Raw genomic sequence first — 18,215 nt, forward strand, 5'->3', positions numbered from 1 at the left:
TATGGGACGGCAGACAGAGATAGGGATACAGTGGGATAGAGGGCAATTGTGTCAGTGGAAATGCTGATAAAGAATCGACTCGTAGCGATTAGAATACGAGTACATAGTACGTTGTCGAGCGCCTGGATCTTTGGATCCCTTTCCTTGTTTCGCTGCCTCTCCTCCCTGGTGTTTGGTGTGGATGTCACAGCGGTCGGTGGCCATGCCGCATGCCCAATGATAGCGCCTCAAGGCGCTTTCAATTTATACAATTACGCAACAGTCCGGCTCTGCTATTCGTGCCGCGGGGTTCATCCAACTTATGGGGCTTACGGGGCTGTTGTGTGGGCAGAGCGTTGCCTCAGATCCCGCCTCAGGTTGCCATAGGTTCTTTGTGCCTTTAATCGACCGGCCGCAAATTGCACTGGCTTAAATGATCTCTAGCTCAATTGCCAAATGGAAGAATGTCAAATCCAATTCCAATTGATGATTGCGATTGCCGTTCGATTCCGGAGGTCAGTCGATTGACAGACAGAATCTTTCAAAGGCGAGCCGAGAACAGTCTTCGAGAAGTGTGTCACTAGTAGCACAAGAGCCACTACCTTGGCTATTGGATCTATTTATACCGCATAAATAGGATTAACATAAGGTTCAAGTTTGATGCGGTCTTCATGAAAATGTATTGATTTAAAGAATGACATAAAAAACAGACACCACGGAGACAAGTACGATGATTCTTTTTATGGTTTATGTAGTTCTTAAATGAAACTTAAGCGAATGACTTGATATGAATTGTGACCAGTAGACCATTGAAAAGCCAATACATTAAATATGATGTTTCAGCCATAATATGTCATTCTTATAGATTCATATATTATGATGGATTTAATAGGGTATGGAATAGGGTATGCTTATCGGAGTAAGGATGTGTTCTGTGAGCTCAGAGTTGCGCAAGCGTGCCCCTAATCGAGTAGAGGAGAGATAGATAAAAATATATGGAGAGCCCATCTACATCGATCTCCATTTTTGTTCCTCAGTCCAGGCGTTCCTCTCTCTCTCTCTCTGTTCAAGTTTGAGTTGCGCTCAAAGTGTGTGTTCCACTGCCAAAGCGTTCCCATGCCCCCAAAACCAATTAAATATACATCTGTGAGGTTTCTCTATTTGTTTTGTGTGTGTCTGTCTCTTGACTCTTTACTTTGTTACAACTTAAAAATTAAAAGCTTAAGGTACTACGAAAAAAAAAACTAAACGATGCACAACGTGTAGAAGAAGCTGAAACAGTGTAGCTTCTTTGTTCGCGATCTCTCTCTCTCTTTTTCTCACTGTGGGAGAGACTCTCCTCTCCACAGCTTCAGCGTTGCCAGATGAGCCAGAGCGCAAGCATCAGGCCGGCCACACCCCATTTACCGTTGCCAAAGGGCCTCGTCAGCTGGGAAACGGCGCCATTGCAACCATCTGAGTCGCAGGTGTAGATGCAGCTGCGATAGTCCATGCGGTCACCCTTGTTCCGCACGTAGTCACAATAGTTGCCCAGATCCTTGGAGCTGCAGAAGCGCTTCGCTCCAATGCCGCCCTCGAAGCGGCCGACATGCTTCACACAAAACTGGGCCCCATGGACGCTGGAGCAGTTCTGCGGCTGGATGTCCGGCTGATCGTACCGCTCGAACCACTCGCCGCACTGGAAGGGATGCTCCGTGTCGCTCGTATCGCACACATAGCACTCGATGGCCTCACCAAAGGGCACCAGGCACAGGCACAAGCAGAGGCAGAGCAGCGATGCGATCCACCACTGGGACAGCGATGACATTCTCGATTGCCTTCGATTGCACAATGCTATGGGCAGGGGTTAAGCAGGGCAGGGTGGGGGGTGTGCGCTGCGCTGGTTGCTTGGCGTGACGTGACGTGACGGAGACAACAACAACAAAAACAACAGCGTTCGGTTTTTTGGAGAGTCAAAAAGTGGTCTCAGCGTCGTCAGCAAATGCCAGGTTTGAACTGTGTACTGAAGCGCTGTTTCAACTTCGTTTCCGTTCGTTTCACGTGTCGCTGCGTGTCTACCTCAGCTCTGAAAGAGAATGAGCGAAAGAGAGACAGCGAGAGAGAGAGAGAAAGAGGGCTTGCGTCCAAGCGGGCTTAGGCAAGGTGCATTTTCCTCAAGGTGCGGCATTTCCACTCCTGGAGTTGCATATTTTGTTGGCCCCTCCATCGTTCCCTCTCGCTCGCTCTGCCTGTCTGTCACAATATAGGAAACTATGAAGAGCAGGTCACTCTGGGACTGCCGCACCCTATATGAGTACACCTTGGGATTGCGATGGCTTGGCCGCTCTCTCCAGCACTGCCTCTCCCAGTGCTTGTGCTGCTTTGTTTGTTTGGTTTTTTGGTTTTGTGTTGTTTTGTTAAGGGGGCAAAACCGGTTGCCAAGCAGCCAGCCCCCAAAATCAGTCCTAGAGCTAAGGCTATCAAGGGTTAAGGCTAGGGCATTCATTCTCGTATCCTTTTCTGGCCCCCTGGTTATCCGTGAGACCAGCCCCACAGAAACTTGTTGTGCAGCCAGCAACAGGTATAATAATCGGATTACACACAATCGAAACGAACACAACCAAAAACACATTCACACACACACACACACACACACACACAGAGAGAGAGTGACAGACAGAGAGAAGGCGAATAATGGGGAGACCAACATTTTTGGTTCTTTGTTTTCCCCTGTGGCTGTTTTTTTGTATACCCAGTACTCGTGGAGTACAAGAGTATATTAATATACTTAATATATTCGTAATCAGCAAAAATGAACACCTGAAAGTCACAATCACTAATCACCACAACCTTACGCCCTATCGACCGAGGGGCACTGCAGCATGACACGCAAACGAATCTGTTTACCACGATATTTTTACGATTCTATGATTTTTCTATGTGTATTTTCACGAACAACAGGGTATTATTAATCAGAATATTGATCTTGCAAACGACATACTAATAATACTCAAATGGTTCAACGGATATGCAATTAGCGTGGTATCTTTTAGTCGGAATAACAACAGTAACCTGGGACATACTTGTTCTTTATTGGAATTTCGGTATTCTTCTTTACTTGGCTTTTTTTTTGTGGAGCTGCCCAATCGAGGGCATTCAACTCACATTTATCTGCTGTGCCCCATCAACTGCTTCGACAGCGAGAGAGCCAGTGCCATTGTCAACCGATCGGCCCAGAAGACCCCACTCCCACAGAAGAGCACCGCGCCAGCCAGCCAGCCAGCCAGCCCACGCCTTTCAAAGCCAGTTTTCGTGCCGCTGGTAGTCAGGGCGATTGGATTAAAGTGACCAAGAGATTGGTATGCGCCAATACATATTTCACCATTTCAATGCAAATGCAAATGCAAATGCAAATGCACTGCACAATTCCAGCGTCAGCGACCATCCCAAGTGGATGCAATGTCGATGCAATGGCCACTTGAGCACCCGTGTTTCCACCTCATAAGAGCTGTACTCAGTTTTCTTTGGGTGAACGTGATCGTTAAGGGACAATTATGAGCTGAAAATCGCTCGTTCTCACCCAGGCAGTGGCCGAGATGTGGAGGGGGCAAGTCAAGTACATGCGAGGGATCTTCAAGATAGTTTTTACAAAAATCTTGAAAGAACACGGAAAATTATACCCAAGATCGGATATTTAAGGGCCAAAGGGATCATAGCACATTTATTTAAAACTAGTTTGGACTGCAAATTTCGAACTAAATTGAATCAAAATATAACTAATTATCGTTTGGGACAGGGATTGGGAGTTGGATTGGTTCTGGGACTGGGACAGGGACTAGAGCAAGTTCGTTCGGATCATCCTCCAGTCTAGCGACTTCCCTTGCTCCATCTTCTATGTCGGCTATCTCCTCCTCCTCCTCAGATAACTCGCTCTGATCGTCCTCCTCGATATTCTCCATATGGTCTATCTGTCTTAGCATAGCCTTCCAATGGTAGAGTTTTCTGCATAGTTTTACTAGATCTTTAAAGTATATACCCATAATAAAAGGGCATACGAAGACCAATATCAGGGAACTAACGTTGAGGGTATTAATAAAGTTGTCATCGCCCAGAAAGCGTACTGGAGGGGGCGGCGGTCGAAAATAGTCCCAAATCTGAAGGCATAGTCGTTTAGTAATATCGACAATCGTTGGCTCCTGTGCCGGCGGTGGGTTGAAATATATTGCAATTCTTTTAAAGAAATCCATTTTCAGAAACTGTTAAAGATAAAGGAAACCATTTTTGGTTTTCAAAAATTTGACAAATTTTTATTTTGTTTTTGGATTTCTATCTTACTTATCACTTATTCAGACGGTACTGAGCTCTGGTGTGTATTTCTATATAGGGTTTCATGAAAATATTTAGCATTGCCTACTTTACTCTCATTTTATAAGTATTCTAAACAAGTTTTTGAATTTGAATAGTCCCAAATTTTGGCGAACTTTGGCCAGGGCCACAGACAAGATTCCTTCGAGAAAAATCATAAAAGAATAGGGATCTATGGTCTATGATTTCATGGCAAATGTTCCAGTTCCAAGAGTTCTCTATGAAACTGTGCCTTCGTTTGCGTTGGTTTAAACTTAGTGATCAGTGATTGATTGTCCTCTTTTCGGTAAATCTATCGACTCATTCGAATCCTCGGACATAAGTTGTACACAGCCATTAATTTGAACATTGATCTGGTGGGGATCACACCCCACACCCATCAACTCCATCACTCATTCGAGTGCAATGAACATCAGAATTTTTCAAGGTGAAATTAGCTATTCAAGTCATTAAAGATGAAATGATTAAATTATAGCAATTGTATAATAAAAATCTTCTAGAATAGAAAGAACTTTTAAAGCAGAAATCCCTTGAAATCCGTTTGGTTTTGGGGTACATTTCTCCTTATAGTCAGTATATTCCTGCAGATCTTCTAATAGCCGTTGAGCCACTGAAAGGGAGCATTATTTTTAGAATATTAAGATAATTTTTCTCTCTGCCTACGTGATGAATGCTGCGGACATTGACGATCCTCAGATACAGAAAAGATGTTGGAACTCTCTCGAATGTGAATGTGGGCTATATATAGCACTCGACGGATGTATGGAGCATGAGGCATAAGTCATGGAGCATGGATGGTCCTATGGTTCAAGTACACCCCATACTCGAATTCGACTCCTTTTGATCTCCACTCTTTGTAAAGCGTTTCCATATTTGTTGCCAGTGGCAGCCAGACATACGTATGTGTACATAAAAGGAAGCTGCAACAAACATCTACCCCTTCTCTCTGTTGCATCCATCTCTCCCCCTCGACTCTCTGCTGCTCGTCCATCAAGGAAGCAGACAAAAAAGGAAATTGCAAAACAGGAGCAGCTGCTGCGGCTGCTGCTTCAGAGCGTGAGAGAAACGAGTGAAAGAATGAGAGAGCCTTGAGTGTGCCGTTTTGAGTGGAAAATTCTCCGAACTGCAGATGGCGGATGAGAGGATGCTCATGGCGGAAGGCAAAGATACACGCACACACAAATGCAGATAAATCCACGTTTTGAGCTCGTGCAACCGCTCACGTACTGTCCACAGGGGGCAGGGGTAGGGAGAGGCCATCGATACCTCCGACCGATACCAGGTCGGCGGTGATGTAGAACGGGAACGGACTGTATCTGACAGACGTGACACTCAACGAGTGAAAGGTATGTAAGATACGAGTGCATGTATCTTCAGATATACATATGTGAGTAGGTCTTATGTACATACATATGTACCAATGTACAACGTCTGAATGCCATGTACATAATATATGTAGTACAGTGCTCTTTCAATAATCGGAACTACCATAAAAATTAGTACAGTTCCAGAAATGATAGCCAAAGAAAGACCTAAAATTCTTTTTTAGTTGCACAATTAAAAAAGTATTCTGAAATATTCTATGCTTGTTATGCGCCAAAATGAATCGAGGGGCACTGCCGCATTACGCAGAAAATAATATGGATACGAAATTTCAGAAATTTGTATTTCTACAAAATAAGAACTACAGCCAGGAACGAAAGAGTTTTGCGAGATATCTAATTTAGAGTGGGATACGAATGGAAACAAGGGATATATCCGCTCACTTATGGGATATCCGTGCGTAATGTTCGACTCAAACTTTCTCTCCTTCGGCGGATACAGGACACCTTTGCAAAGCGTGGTCGCTCGTCTTAGAGAGCATTCACTGTACAGCGATCGTAAGCGTGATATGTAGAAATATCTGTGTCTATGCGCCATGCCTTGTGCTGAAGCCGTGTTTGTGTGTGTGTATGTGTTTGAGGCCCATTTTCGATATCATCCGAAAGAAACCAAGTCTGGTTTCGGAGCAGAGCTCTGGATCGGGGTCGGGTACGGACCCCATTTACGCGTTTCTCATGTCGGAGTTGTTCGTGTCGGCAATGACAACGCACTTAACATTTTTCCCCTCTTACTTCTCTTACTTTTACATTTTATTTAATTTTTTTTTGTTCGGTACGTTTTTGATTAAAGTCCGAAAGTGCGCTGTTCGTTTATGGCCAAGACAAGACGAAAAGCCCAAAAAGAGGGCAAGAAATTTTTTAAATTAAAAAGGAGCACGAAGTCACCGCATGATATTATGGGAATGGCATAGGGATGGGGGCGACGAATGATTTTTTAGGGTTCCCGAATCGTAAGACAAAACTTGCGACGACTCCAATGCGGTTGCACTGGTAAAAAATAAACAAAAAATAAGAAAGACAGCGGGCACATATGCCACTGTCATTGTAATTCGAGAGCCCGGCCGTATTGGGTGGCAATTCTGGCACTCGGTCCCTGCAGTCCTATTGACGAGCTGGCTCAGTGGCTAACTTGCTGACTGACACGCTCCACGAGCCAACATATCCAATATCAGTCGGTATTTCAACACACTTATCCGTGGGATGATCTTGAAGATTGAGATTAAGATTTGCGAGAGCAAACATTTATCAGAATAGAAAAATCTAAAAAAATCTCATCTTGTGCCTTACATTGCCAGATCTGATCGTACCAATCCACAATAAAGTTTGGATAGGATGAGGTATCAAAATAATATAAAATGAGAGAAATTTCTCTACGCTTTAAACATAAATTTTATAAAACTCAAACGATTTAAATCAATCCAATTGTGTTTCCAACATTTTGATGTTTCAGTTTCCACGTTTTCATAGTTTTTAAATACTTAAAATTGTAAATTCCAAAGATTTAATTAGAATCCATCGAGCTGTAAGCCATTTACCATGAGCCCCCCATATCATAATTTTGGTAAAACTTGATTGACGTTCTAGAATGTGGTCCTATTCTTTATACTAATGAGATCACCTCTATAAGAACCCGCATGGTAGAGAGAGCATTTCTTGAGCGACTCCCCCCACTGAGAGAACCCAAAAATAATTTCAAGTTTTTTCCGCCTCTTACCGCATTCTTTTATCGGAATAATCAAGGTAGAAGAATAGCAGAAGGTGAATAAGAAGGAGATGGAGAAAACCTTAACTTAAGCCAAACGCACAAAATATGTGTGCGTTTCCATTTTGGGAGAAATGAAAACCAAAAGAAAAGCGAGAAGTGAGCAAAATTAAATTCGAAGCATTCGAAAAAGAAGAAACAGAAACCCCAACCGATCCCCTCCCTGCACGTGCCCTTTGAAAAGCAGCCAAGCAAGAAAAGAAGTCAAGTAATCAAAAAAGAAAAAGAAAGAGAAAACAAAAAGAAGCCAAAGAAGCAAAAGAAGAAGAAAATGTAAGCTGAACGGCATACAAAACACATCTTGGGACGAACGACAGCTTAAATCTCAAACTTGAGAGAGAACATAAAGCTGTAGTTTTGGTTTTTTTTTTGTGGTATGGAGACAATATCTTCTCGTCAATTGTTGCTCCAATTTTAGTTTATTCCAAGCGATCACTTTAATTTAAGGCTTAATTCGTTTAAATAAACCAATATATGTACAAGCGCTCACTCGCGCTCGCTCCCAGTCTCTCTCGCTCAAAATCCACACGCACCACGCTCAGCATGGGAACAAAAACGCACTCCAAGTGAGATGAGCGCAAGAGAGCGCACTCGAGAGAGCGCGGCTTGGAAGCTAAGCATCGAGTCGAGCTGCGAGAGTGAGCGCGTAGCGCTGAGCGGTTCGCGCGCGAGTTTGAGTCCAGCTCGCTTTGGGTTATCTCTCTCGGCTCTCTCGCTCATCTGATTTCGGTTGAATTCATAGAGGAAACCTTGATACCCTCTCTTGATACCCTAAGTGCACACGCCGCTGGTTCGGCAGCAGGGAGAGCGAGCAGCTGCTACAAAAGCCATTCCATTCCCGAGCAGCGGGCCCAAACAACACCACTCAAAATCATTTTCACTTCTGCGGCGTTTGCATCGCATCTGTTTCGTCCGCCCTGCCATTCTGGTCTGTGTTTGAGACGTTGTCTCCCATATATTTTTTGTTCTACGTACGTTTTTATTTTTTGTTCTTTTGTTGCTATATATTTTGTTTGATTTTGCGTTTGTTTGGCTTGGACTGTCTCCAGTCTTTTGGGTGACAGTGTAAAATAGGAGAGAGAGGAGAGAGCGAGAGCGATAACTTTCTGGAGCAACTCCTCTGCGGCAGCTGCTGTTCTGCCGCCGCCGCCGCTGCTGCTGCTGCAGTTTTTTGTTTTAGTTTTTATGTGCGCGGCATTTTCAAGTTTCGTTTCTTTCTGATTTTTTAGTTGCAGCGGCTGCAACGTGACGCGCGCTTTAAACCGCCCCAAAACGCACCACCAAAACCAAAACCACCGCCAACAACAACAACAACAAAAGCAACACCAAGGAGAACTGCAAAGATTTTATTTTGTGATGCTGCTCTGCCAAAACCTGTTCTAAGTTGCCCACTGTGCGTGCGTGCATGCGTGTGTGTATGTGTGTGTCTCCACTGCGATTGTTCATGTGTATGTTGGTCCGTATGCAAATTTCTGAGACGCCGACGTCGACGCCGCTGCCACCTGGCAGCTGATTTTGCTTCTGCCATAAGGAATCCAACGCGACACTTACACATGCACATACAGTACAGCGCCCATTCATGCAAGTACAGCTGCTGGTGACAAAAACATCAAGCAGTGAGATAATACAGCCCAGAAAGCAGTTGGCAAAGCGTCACTCAAGCAGTGGATGAGATCGAGAGCAGTAGAAGGAGGAGGAACACCTAAGCAGCACCTAAGGAGAAGGAGCGTGGCGAGACAACCATAATCAATCAACGGAATTCGGTGTAAGTTCCATCACTTCCACACATTCAATATTCACTGTACCACCAGAACAAGAGAGAGCAACGCAACAATACAATGTTCTCTTGATTAATTGCGAAAGCTTTCAAGCTGAACTGAGCTAAAGCTTAAGCTCTCGATTAAGCCCAAAGATATTAGGCACGACACACGCGCGCCAGCTAGCTCTCTTTGAGTTGTTGTGTAATCTCCACTCGAACAGCGATCATCTACCAGGAGCTTGGGGCGCCAACCTACGGTCCCAGATTAAGCCATTCGATTTGATCCAACGGTCACCTGACCTTCTATCGGGTAGATCTATATCTAACATCTGTTTGTTCTGCGCCCTTTGAGCTTTTTATCTTTTTTTTTGCTCCTGGTCATTATCTCCTCATTTCGCTTTCCATCACTTGCTTCTTTCTGTTCTTTAACACCATTCTTCTCCCATGGACTTCTGTCGGTCTTCATCATTGTTTTCCAGTAATTATTTTCCCATTGTTCTCTTCATTCTTTTCCTCTTCCTAATCAGTTTTCCAACTTCTTTTATTCATCTTCGTCATGCCATAATTTTCTTCAGTTTCAAGCCTTGATTCTGATCGTCTATCGGCTCGCCTTTAGATGTCTTGTTAGAAGTCTTCACCTGAACAGGTTCGGCGACATCTATGGCACGATGATCCCCGCTCCATCATCCCACCCTCCTACGGCCCCATCCCTAGCAACGGAAATGGTCAATTTATGTGGCACAGAGGCGGCTCATTGTTTGAGCATGTGTCTCCAATCAGAAGAGACCCGAACCCGAACCGGAGCCTCTCTCCCTGCACCCTATTATGTGCACGCTATTCTTTGGTTTCCCAATTCTAACGATCCTCCACTTCCATGGCCTCCTGTTTGAGCCGCATGCAAAGTTGGTGGCTGAAAGCAGAAGACGCCAGAAATCGTGGTTGGCCAGCTGCCACGTTTGTGGCTAGACAGCTAGAGATGGAACCGTGAGACGGAGCACAGAGAGATTCCACCTAGTTTTAGGTTCTACAAAAATATACGATAGGGTCTAACGAATCGTATGATTCAATGTTACCTGGTGAATCACTAAAAGTAGAACGTGTCCGTTTGCTTATGGTAAATTTTGACAGGGAATCAACATCATTTTAGAGTGCACCGAGTCATGCATGCATATCGGTCTCTCTCTCTCTCTCTCTGTCATCTCTATCATGTCGCACAGGCGCACACACATTCGGAGAGGGCCACTTCCGCTTTTTGCGGCCCAAATGCTGCTCTTTGGCTAACCAAAAACCAACCGAACAGAACTGAATCGAGCCACAAACAAAACGAGTGTACAATCAGATGCAATTATGGCCTCTGTCTGCTGCTGCTCCAACACAGACTCCCACTGAGAGTCGGATGCCGATTGCAATAGCAATTGCAATTGCAATTACGATTGCAGTTTTTCTGTACTTGTTTGCTTGCTTTTTGTTTGTTTTTGTTTTCGTTTTTGACTAGCATTCATGTTAAGGTTAGGCACTCAAAACACTGCCTGCGACAGCGACACACAGAAAAAAAAGGCATCAAAAACAGTTGAGTAATACGACTATGGAATACCCACTACTTGGATTCTTGAAACCCCTGCAAATACGCTTATAAGCCACAAGCAGGGCAGGGCGTTTGTATCAACAGTCGTAAGGTTTGATGTGAAGGTACACGTGCCTCAATATTATGATATCTGATACACGATTGCTGCACATGCATTGAAACGACTTTAACGGACTCCCCCCCTCCTGTGAGGAATGGGGGGCAAGCAAATGAATCGCATTTGAGGCACGTACATAAACAGCCTTCATGCAGGCAATTGCCGAGCCTGACACCTAACCATAAAACAACCCGAAAAATGTGCGAATATACAAATTGGAATTTGTTGGGGAGAAATTGTCGCGAAATTCTGCTGGTGATCAACTGTTCGGTCTCCCCATGGCCTTGGCAATGAAAATGTTTGAGGGTACATATAGAAATATTATACAGGAAAAATGAATAGTTCTGTGTTGTGTTGGGGGGCGGTGGGGGGACGGAGGGATGTGGGCGGGCAACCTGCCAAAGTCATGGAAGTCAGCGAAGCGTAGTGCAACAGAGGGAGAGGATGTCAGGTGTTGGCAACGAGGCAGAATTTATGTGGGAAGTATGTAGTGCGAAAGGGAAGTGGTTAAGTGTTGGAGGGGGCATGGGGTGGTGCAACAACGTGCATTAGAGATTCGTAGAGAATGCCTATCCGAGTGATACCACATACCATTCATTGCAGTGTATTTTTAGAGCAGCCGATTGCGAGAATTATTCTGCAACACTGGCTGACAGCAGAAGGCAGCTCTTGCGCAACACTGCTGCGAGTTAGGCAACACTGTTTAAAGCTTTGCTTCGCCCTAAGCACACTTGTAAATCGTTTTGCAATCCTATTGAAAGTCCCTTGGAAAATCAATCTACTGAGGTTATAGACAGACAAATATGTATGTCTGTATCATCAAAATTGATCAGTTTCCTATTGGAGCAAAAGAATCGATGACAAAAGAGACAGAATTTGAAACGATTTAGCATAATTGAGGGTCTCCAAGTGGCGCTTGGGTCAAATGCGTTGCACAAAGATCGCATGGGTGGAATCTCCAACATGCCTCGAGGTGCAATGCCCCCGTGATAGAGGAGGCACCGACTGTAGAGACCCAACAGAACCAGACCGAAGCGGTCCGGATTGGAGCTGAGCGGTCCCAGTGGCAAATGGCAAGTGGAGCATATGGCAATTGTTGTTACTTAAATGGCGCATCAATTTCCACAAAAAGACATGGGACGCAGAGCAACACTGAGAGACAAAGAGAGATTGAGAGAGTGAGATACAGAGAGAGAGAGAGAGAGAGAGAGAGAGAGAGAGATGTCTTTAATTGAAATTGAAATTGAAACTGTCTGAAGATTCTATTAGTTGATGTTGATTTATGCCAAAGTGCGAGTACACATGGGCCCTCTTGCTCGTTGGCTTCGCTTCGTAGTACTCGTCGTTTTTCGGCAAAACTTCAATTGGAGATTGCAACTGTATTTTCAATCAGTGGAATGTACTTTGCAGATATCGCACCGCACCGCACACGTACACTACAAATATTTACTCTATTTGTTTATCTACTTTCAGTTGATATGCATCGAACGCTGAGCAGTTACAAGAAAAGGAACAAGAACCGATTGAAAGAAACGCTTGCGTAACATCCTTTGTTTTTTCGCTCACTTGCCAACACTGCCCGACCCCAAGGCGGGGAATACAGCAAATTCCAGCAAAAAGGACACCCTTCCTTCTTCAATTACCACATAGCCTGGCAGCCAGCCCGCCCCCTTTCAAATTTGAGATCCAAACTGTGGCAAGATGTATAAGCTATTGGGTAGCCTGAAGAGCTACCTCAAATGGCAGGACATCCAGACGGACAACGCCGTCTTCCGGCTGCACAACTCATTCACCACGGTGCTCCTGCTCACCTGCAGCCTGATCATCACCGCCACCCAGTACGTGGGCCAGCCGATCAGCTGCATCGTGAACGGTGTGCCCCCGCATGTGGTGAACACGTTCTGCTGGATCCACAGCACGTTCACCATGCCGGATGCGTTTCGCAGACAGGTAAGAACTCTCCAAAATAAGTCTACAATTGCAATTCCAAGTCTACCGCAATTGTGTCTAAAGCCCATCGAAAAGCTGAAAGAGAGCTATTAAGAATTGCCATGAAAACTCTCCAAGGTCTCCACAAGTCTGCAAACACTCGCCAATGGTTGATTGTGTACCCAATCGATTCATCTGAATGGTTTGTTTCCCACTCTACACAAGTCTCCAAATTTTAATAAGGGCTTTTAAGACAACAAAACTGTCTGAAAAAAAAAACAATTCCTTATCAACTCTACAATCTCTACACTATCTCCACTAGTCTTTGCTGTTTTGCTGTTTAACCACGATTTTACACTATTCGATTATCTCTACAAAGTCTCCAAAGAGGAATATATTGTCATCCCCATTTTATTACCTCAAAAAGCATCTAAAAATGCATAGTTTAGCTGTAGGATAAACTCTACAAACTCTCCACAAATCCTTAATTTCGCAAAATTACTACTTTGGTCTCCAATCTCAATAAAAACAGTTCGAAGCTTTCTGAACGTCTCAACAAAGTCTCCAAATAAAAAAAACCTGTCTTTAATGGTAAATAAAGAGCTCTTGAGTTTTTGGAAGCTTTTTGAATTCTTTAAAAGTTTCTCAAGTATTTCCGCTTCATCCCTTATGGCACTTCCTGTCCGCTTCCAGCACAATAGATAGGATTCCTCCTGGATGACTGCCAAAAGCTCTTTTCTGTCATGGGAGTGGATATGCCAGGTCTGTCGATCTGCCCCCCCGCCCTGTATACTCTGTACGCGGAGCACGTCCGACCCTTGGCTGGAGGTACGAGTATGATATGATATGGACACACACACACACACACACACACACACACACATATAATTTATGCCCGGCCTATAAAGCAATTATAAACTGGGCGTAGTCTCTTCGTCTTCGGTCGCTTTGGGCCACGCACCGATCGCAAACAGAGGCGAAAAAATACAACAAAAAAAAGAGAACAAAATTGAATTCCCGCAGGGATCTTGGCTCTCATATTTCATGGGCATGGGCATGGGCAGGAAACGACCAAAAATCTGTTGAATTTCGTGGAAAACATTGCACAGACTCCACACCATTGGACGACCTTAAATTTATTCTGACGTATCAAATTACCCGACAAAGTTTAGCAAACTAAGTGAATCTCTTCCAGACAGAAGTACTTTCTACGTAAATCACTTGCAGTTCAAGAGCAGTTGAACCGAAGATTTCTCATCTTCGATCTGAGAAGAAAATATCCAGAGATCAATTATGATATAGTAGAGATTTGTTTTGTATTTTTGTACAATGTTTTTATGTTTTTTTTCCTGCAGGTTGGTCGCGAGGTGGCCCATCCCGGTGTGTCCAATGATTTTGGCGACGAGGATGCCAAGAAATACTATACCTACTACCAGTGGGTATGCTTTGTGCTCTTCTTTCAGGTGAGTAAATAGTCTGGTCTGCAATGATCATACGAGTACTGGCACTCGCACTCGTCCAAGTCCATCATCAATGGCCGTCTGTCGATCATTTGCGTGTGTCGTCGTGGTCTCGTTTCTCCAAACTCAACGCAACTCGAGGGAGCGAGCCAGCCCAGCCAGCCAGCGAGCAATCGCTCCAATTAAGTTCAATTGAATGCGTGCCATGCGTGGAAAAAGATAGGGGAGTGCTGCTTTTGGGTTGGGGATGGGGTTGGGGCTGGAGGGTTGGGGGCTTGGGTCAAAGTATTGCTCAAATGCGGAGAGATGTTTGAGCGCCCTGTTGTGCCATGTCCAGAGCAGAGCCGAGCCGAGTCGAGCAGAACAGGGCGGCAAAAGTATTCCAACTTGTGAAATACCGAATGTAATTAATGACTTGCTAAATAGCAATAGCCACAACAACAGAAACATCAATGTGTCAATTGCTTCGACAGATTTCAATAAAAAAAAGTGTTTGTAAAACACACATTCCAACACAGCCAGTGCTCAAACATTGCAGGGGGGGGAGGAGGAGAGAAGTCTTGCCAATGAGCAAATAAGGAAATATGGAAATGCTATGGAAATACAGTAGATGTCCACTTTGAATGGAATCGCAATGAAATGATTTTCTTATAAAGAAATGGACATACGTATAAATAGATAGATAGATAGGTAGATAGATAGATAGATAGATAAATTGATAGATAGATAGATAGATAGTCTCCAAACATTTCCACGTATTTACTCTTGTATTATTCTGTGTGTTTAGAGGCTAATCTATTCATCTGCAAGGCATTTCTGCTACTCTACACAAGTCTCCAAATGTAGGAAAACAAATTCTATTCAGAAATACACTCTCTCCACTAATTTCCCCAATTATTGGCCATCTACAGAAGGTCTCCAAAGGGGAATATATTAAATTTTTAGCGCTTTTTTACTCGAATGATTAATTCATGTATATTTCTGACATTTTGTAGGCCATGGCCTGTTATACGCCCAAATTCCTGTGGAACAAATTCGAGGGCGGCCTGATGCGCATGATCGTGATGGGCCTGAACATCACGATCTGCACCCGCGAGGAGAAGGAGGCCAAGCGGGATGCCCTGCTCGACTATCTGATCAAGCACGTCAAGGTAAGTGAGAACTGGAGAATAGTACTCCTCGTGGCACTCGTGTATCTTACGCATATCTCTCTGTCCTATCCGCTTGTAGCGCCACAAGCTGTACGCAATCAGATATTGGGCCTGCGAGGTGCTCTGCTGCGTGAACATCGTGGTGCAGATGTATCTGATGAATCGGTTCTTTGACGGCGAGTTCCTCTCGTACGGCACGAACATAATGCAGCTGTCGGATGTGCCACAGGAGCAGCGCATCGATCCGATGGTGTTTGTGTTTCCCCGTGTGACCAAGTGCACATTCCACAAATACGGTGCCTCTGGGTCGCTGCAGAAGCACGACTCCCTCTGCATCCTGCCCCTGAATATTGTCAACGAGAAGACATATGTGTTCATCTGGTTCTGGTTTTGGATTCTGCTCGTCCTGCTGCTCGGCCTGATGGTCTTCCGGTATGTCGCGCCCTCAAGACTGTAACTCAATGTAATTCTAATTGCCGCTTGAATTCCCACAGCGCCTGCATCATCTTTATGCCCAAGTTCCGGCCGCGCCTGCTGAATGCCCGCAACCGGATGATACCCATGGAGATTTGTCGCTCGCTGTCCCGGAAGCTGGACATTGGCGACTGGTGGCTCATCTACATGCTGGGCCGCAATCTCGATCCCGTCATCTACAAGGATGTGATGAGCGAGTTTGCCAAGCAGGTGGAGCCTGCCAAGCACGATCGTGCCAAGTAAATTGACAGCAGCATCAGCAGCAGTCTCTTCTCTTCCCCCCCTGGACACCCTTTTCGCGGAATACCCCTGCAGAATACGCCTCAGATTCTGATTCCCCCTTTGGACTATTAATTTTATTTAGCGCAAATCATTTTAATTAGTGGAAGCCCCAGAGAACCGAACCCAGGCACCTATCCACCACACCCACACACCTCTCTCTCTCTCCCTCTCTGTTCTCTCCAGTTCTGTGATTATGCTGAAACTCTCCCCTACGCTACCCTAGCCCCGCCCTACTTTCCTCCCCTTGGGGGCACTATCGTACTACGTCTTATAATCAATGATCACAACTCGAATCGAATCGCTTGGCAAAAAACAAAACAAAAAAGAACGACAATCTTTTTTTTGTTTGGCTTCATTATTTTTATAATTTTTTGCTTTTTCCCCAACGAAAGATGAGATTTTGCCCTCGGAAATGCATGTGTTTTTTCTGCAAACAAAATCATTTTTTTTCCTAATTTTTAAACAACTAATTTAATACCTAGCTTTTATTTATAATTAGAAACTATAAAAACAAGAAATGAAAAATCCCCATAAAAAAGAAAAAAAAAACAAGAACAAAATCGGTAAAAATTCGATATTTTTGCATGAAATTGAGAATTGTTTAAACGCTTCGCAGCCAACAAAATAAATATTGCTTTTGAGTCTTTCATAATACAAGTTTTTAGTTTTCACGGAAGCGTTTCAACAATAAAAACAAAGAGCAGCTAAAAAAGAAATAATCATATTTTTGCTGTTTATTTTTTCAAATTTATATTTTGGGGAAGAATAAAATGCGCTATGTTAAGTTTATTGTGTAGTTTTAGGCGAAAATTGCAAAGGTTTTACATACATCTATGCAGATATAATATGAAATAAAAAACTTTTTACAACTGGCGAAAAAAACAAAAAAATTGAAATTCAAACTTATTTATAGGCGCGCGATGGTGGAACCAGCCAGCCAGGAACCAGCTGAATGGCCTGGCGTCCTCTGGTGGCGAGAGCAAGAACTAAACATATCGCTGACAAATGATTATCGTAACGCTTTTTGGTTATAAGTAAGAGCCATGACAAAATACGATCATGATAAAATTATATGGATGCGTAAAATTAGAGTCGGCGCTATTTAATGAACATTTAAACAAATAAATTCTGGTGCTCAAAGAAATACGCGATTGTCCAACACTGGAAATGTATTGACGTTTACTGCCTATCGATACTGTTTCGGCGATAGCACAAGCCAGAGTGATCGTTTACGGTATGTTATATACTTTTGTTTATATTTTGACGTCGCAAATGAGTTCTGCTGTCTAATTCAAGTTGCAAATCTGTTTCAATTGATGGGATTAAGTTCGGTTCTTAAAAGGTATATTTTGAATATGAGACGGTGTATTTTAGTATATTTCTGAGGACCGTATTTTGGATCGGATTATGTGATTTTCTAGCCACACACCTTGCAAGTGCTTTTCATAGCGTTTTCTAGTATTTTTCAGTATATTTTAAGACGCGTTCTGGACTCACCCTCTTGTACAATGCACCAATGTAAAAACCGTGTAGAAATGCCAATTAGAGCCATGTCCCAAGCCACATTAAATACTAATTCGTTATCAGCATAGAAATCCTGATCGTTTGACATTAAAATCTCAATTTTTTCAAAAATGTCGGGAAAAAAGGCATGTCAAAAAGTAGAGAAATCCGGGCAAACATTTTTCCTTCAGGTGACGCCTTTGGTAATTACATGAAAATGTAGTGAATATGTAGCACTTGTGTAGTACGCGTGTAGTTACCATGTATGGAAATTAATTTAGTGGAAATTGTTGTTGACCGGTTCAGCTTAATCCTTATTTTATAAGCCATGCAATAAAGATGAAAACATCAATTTAATCAGTCATGTAGGAAATTGATTAAATGATTGGATAAATATATGATTTTGGAGCCGAGGGTTTTGGCTGGCTAGTAATATTTAACCGAATATCGAAAACGAGGAATATGATGCAACTTGATTACAAATAATTTCAGTATATTCACGGCATAT

General features: G+C 43.6%; 2 protein-coding genes and 1 long non-coding RNA gene across 5 annotated transcripts; 1 reads left to right on the forward strand and 2 right to left on the reverse strand.

Annotated features, from left to right (window-relative positions):
• Positions 1-1,118: 1,118 nt before the first annotated feature.
• Positions 1,119-2,048, reverse strand: bou (glycosylphosphatidylinositol anchored membrane protein boudin). The gene has a single exon (XM_001354877.3). It carries the CDS (start codon positions 1,784-1,786, stop codon positions 1,331-1,333), a length of 456 nt encoding a protein of 151 aa, XP_001354913.2. The 5' UTR covers positions 1,787-2,048; the 3' UTR covers positions 1,119-1,330.
• A 1,603-nt stretch (positions 2,049-3,651) lies between these two features.
• Positions 3,652-18,135, reverse strand: LOC26534207 (uncharacterized). 2 transcript variants are annotated; one of them, XR_001452837.2, is made up of 3 exons: positions 17,968-18,135; positions 17,702-17,905; positions 3,652-4,214 (listed from the first exon to the last, which is right to left on the reverse strand). It is a non-coding gene; the product is annotated as an uncharacterized lncRNA (long non-coding RNA). The 2 variants fall into 2 exon arrangements; XR_001452838.2 differs by lacking the exons at positions 17,702-17,905; positions 17,968-18,135 and adding an exon at positions 4,294-4,470.
• On the forward strand, positions 8,239-16,856 carry ogre (optic ganglion reduced). Of its 2 annotated transcripts, none has more exons than XM_002134185.3 (7): positions 8,239-8,438; positions 8,697-9,232; positions 12,382-12,858; positions 14,193-14,300; positions 15,293-15,448; positions 15,528-15,880; positions 15,943-16,856. In XM_002134185.3, exons 3-7 carry the CDS (start codon positions 12,610-12,612, stop codon positions 16,163-16,165), a joined length of 1,089 nt encoding a protein of 362 aa, XP_002134221.1. In that variant the 5' UTR covers positions 8,239-8,438; positions 8,697-9,232; positions 12,382-12,609; the 3' UTR covers positions 16,166-16,856. The 2 variants fall into 2 exon arrangements, with proteins under 2 accessions (XP_002134221.1, XP_015041785.1); XM_015186299.2 differs by having other exon boundaries at positions 8,239-8,395.
• Positions 18,136-18,215: the final 80 nt, after the last annotated feature.

This window comes from Drosophila pseudoobscura, chromosome X, assembly GCF_009870125.1.
Source record: "Drosophila pseudoobscura strain MV-25-SWS-2005 chromosome X, UCI_Dpse_MV25, whole genome shotgun sequence".
Lineage (NCBI taxonomy): Eukaryota > Metazoa > Arthropoda > Insecta > Diptera > Drosophilidae > Drosophila > Drosophila pseudoobscura.

Coding starts and splice junctions, on each gene's coding strand:
- bou (XM_001354877.3), bottom strand. CDS start 1,786: ATGTCATCGCTGTCCCAGTGGTGGATCGCATCGCTGCTCTGCCTCTGC.
- ogre (XM_002134185.3), top strand. CDS start 12,610: ATGTATAAGCTATTGGGTAGCCTGAAGAGCTACCTCAAATGGCAGGAC. Junction 15,449..15,527: donor ATCTGATCAAGCACGTCAAG/GTAAGTGAGAAC, acceptor ATCCGCTTGTAG/CGCCACAAGCTGTACGCAAT. Junction 15,881..15,942: donor CTCGGCCTGATGGTCTTCCG/GTATGTCGCGCC, acceptor GAATTCCCACAG/CGCCTGCATCATCTTTATGC.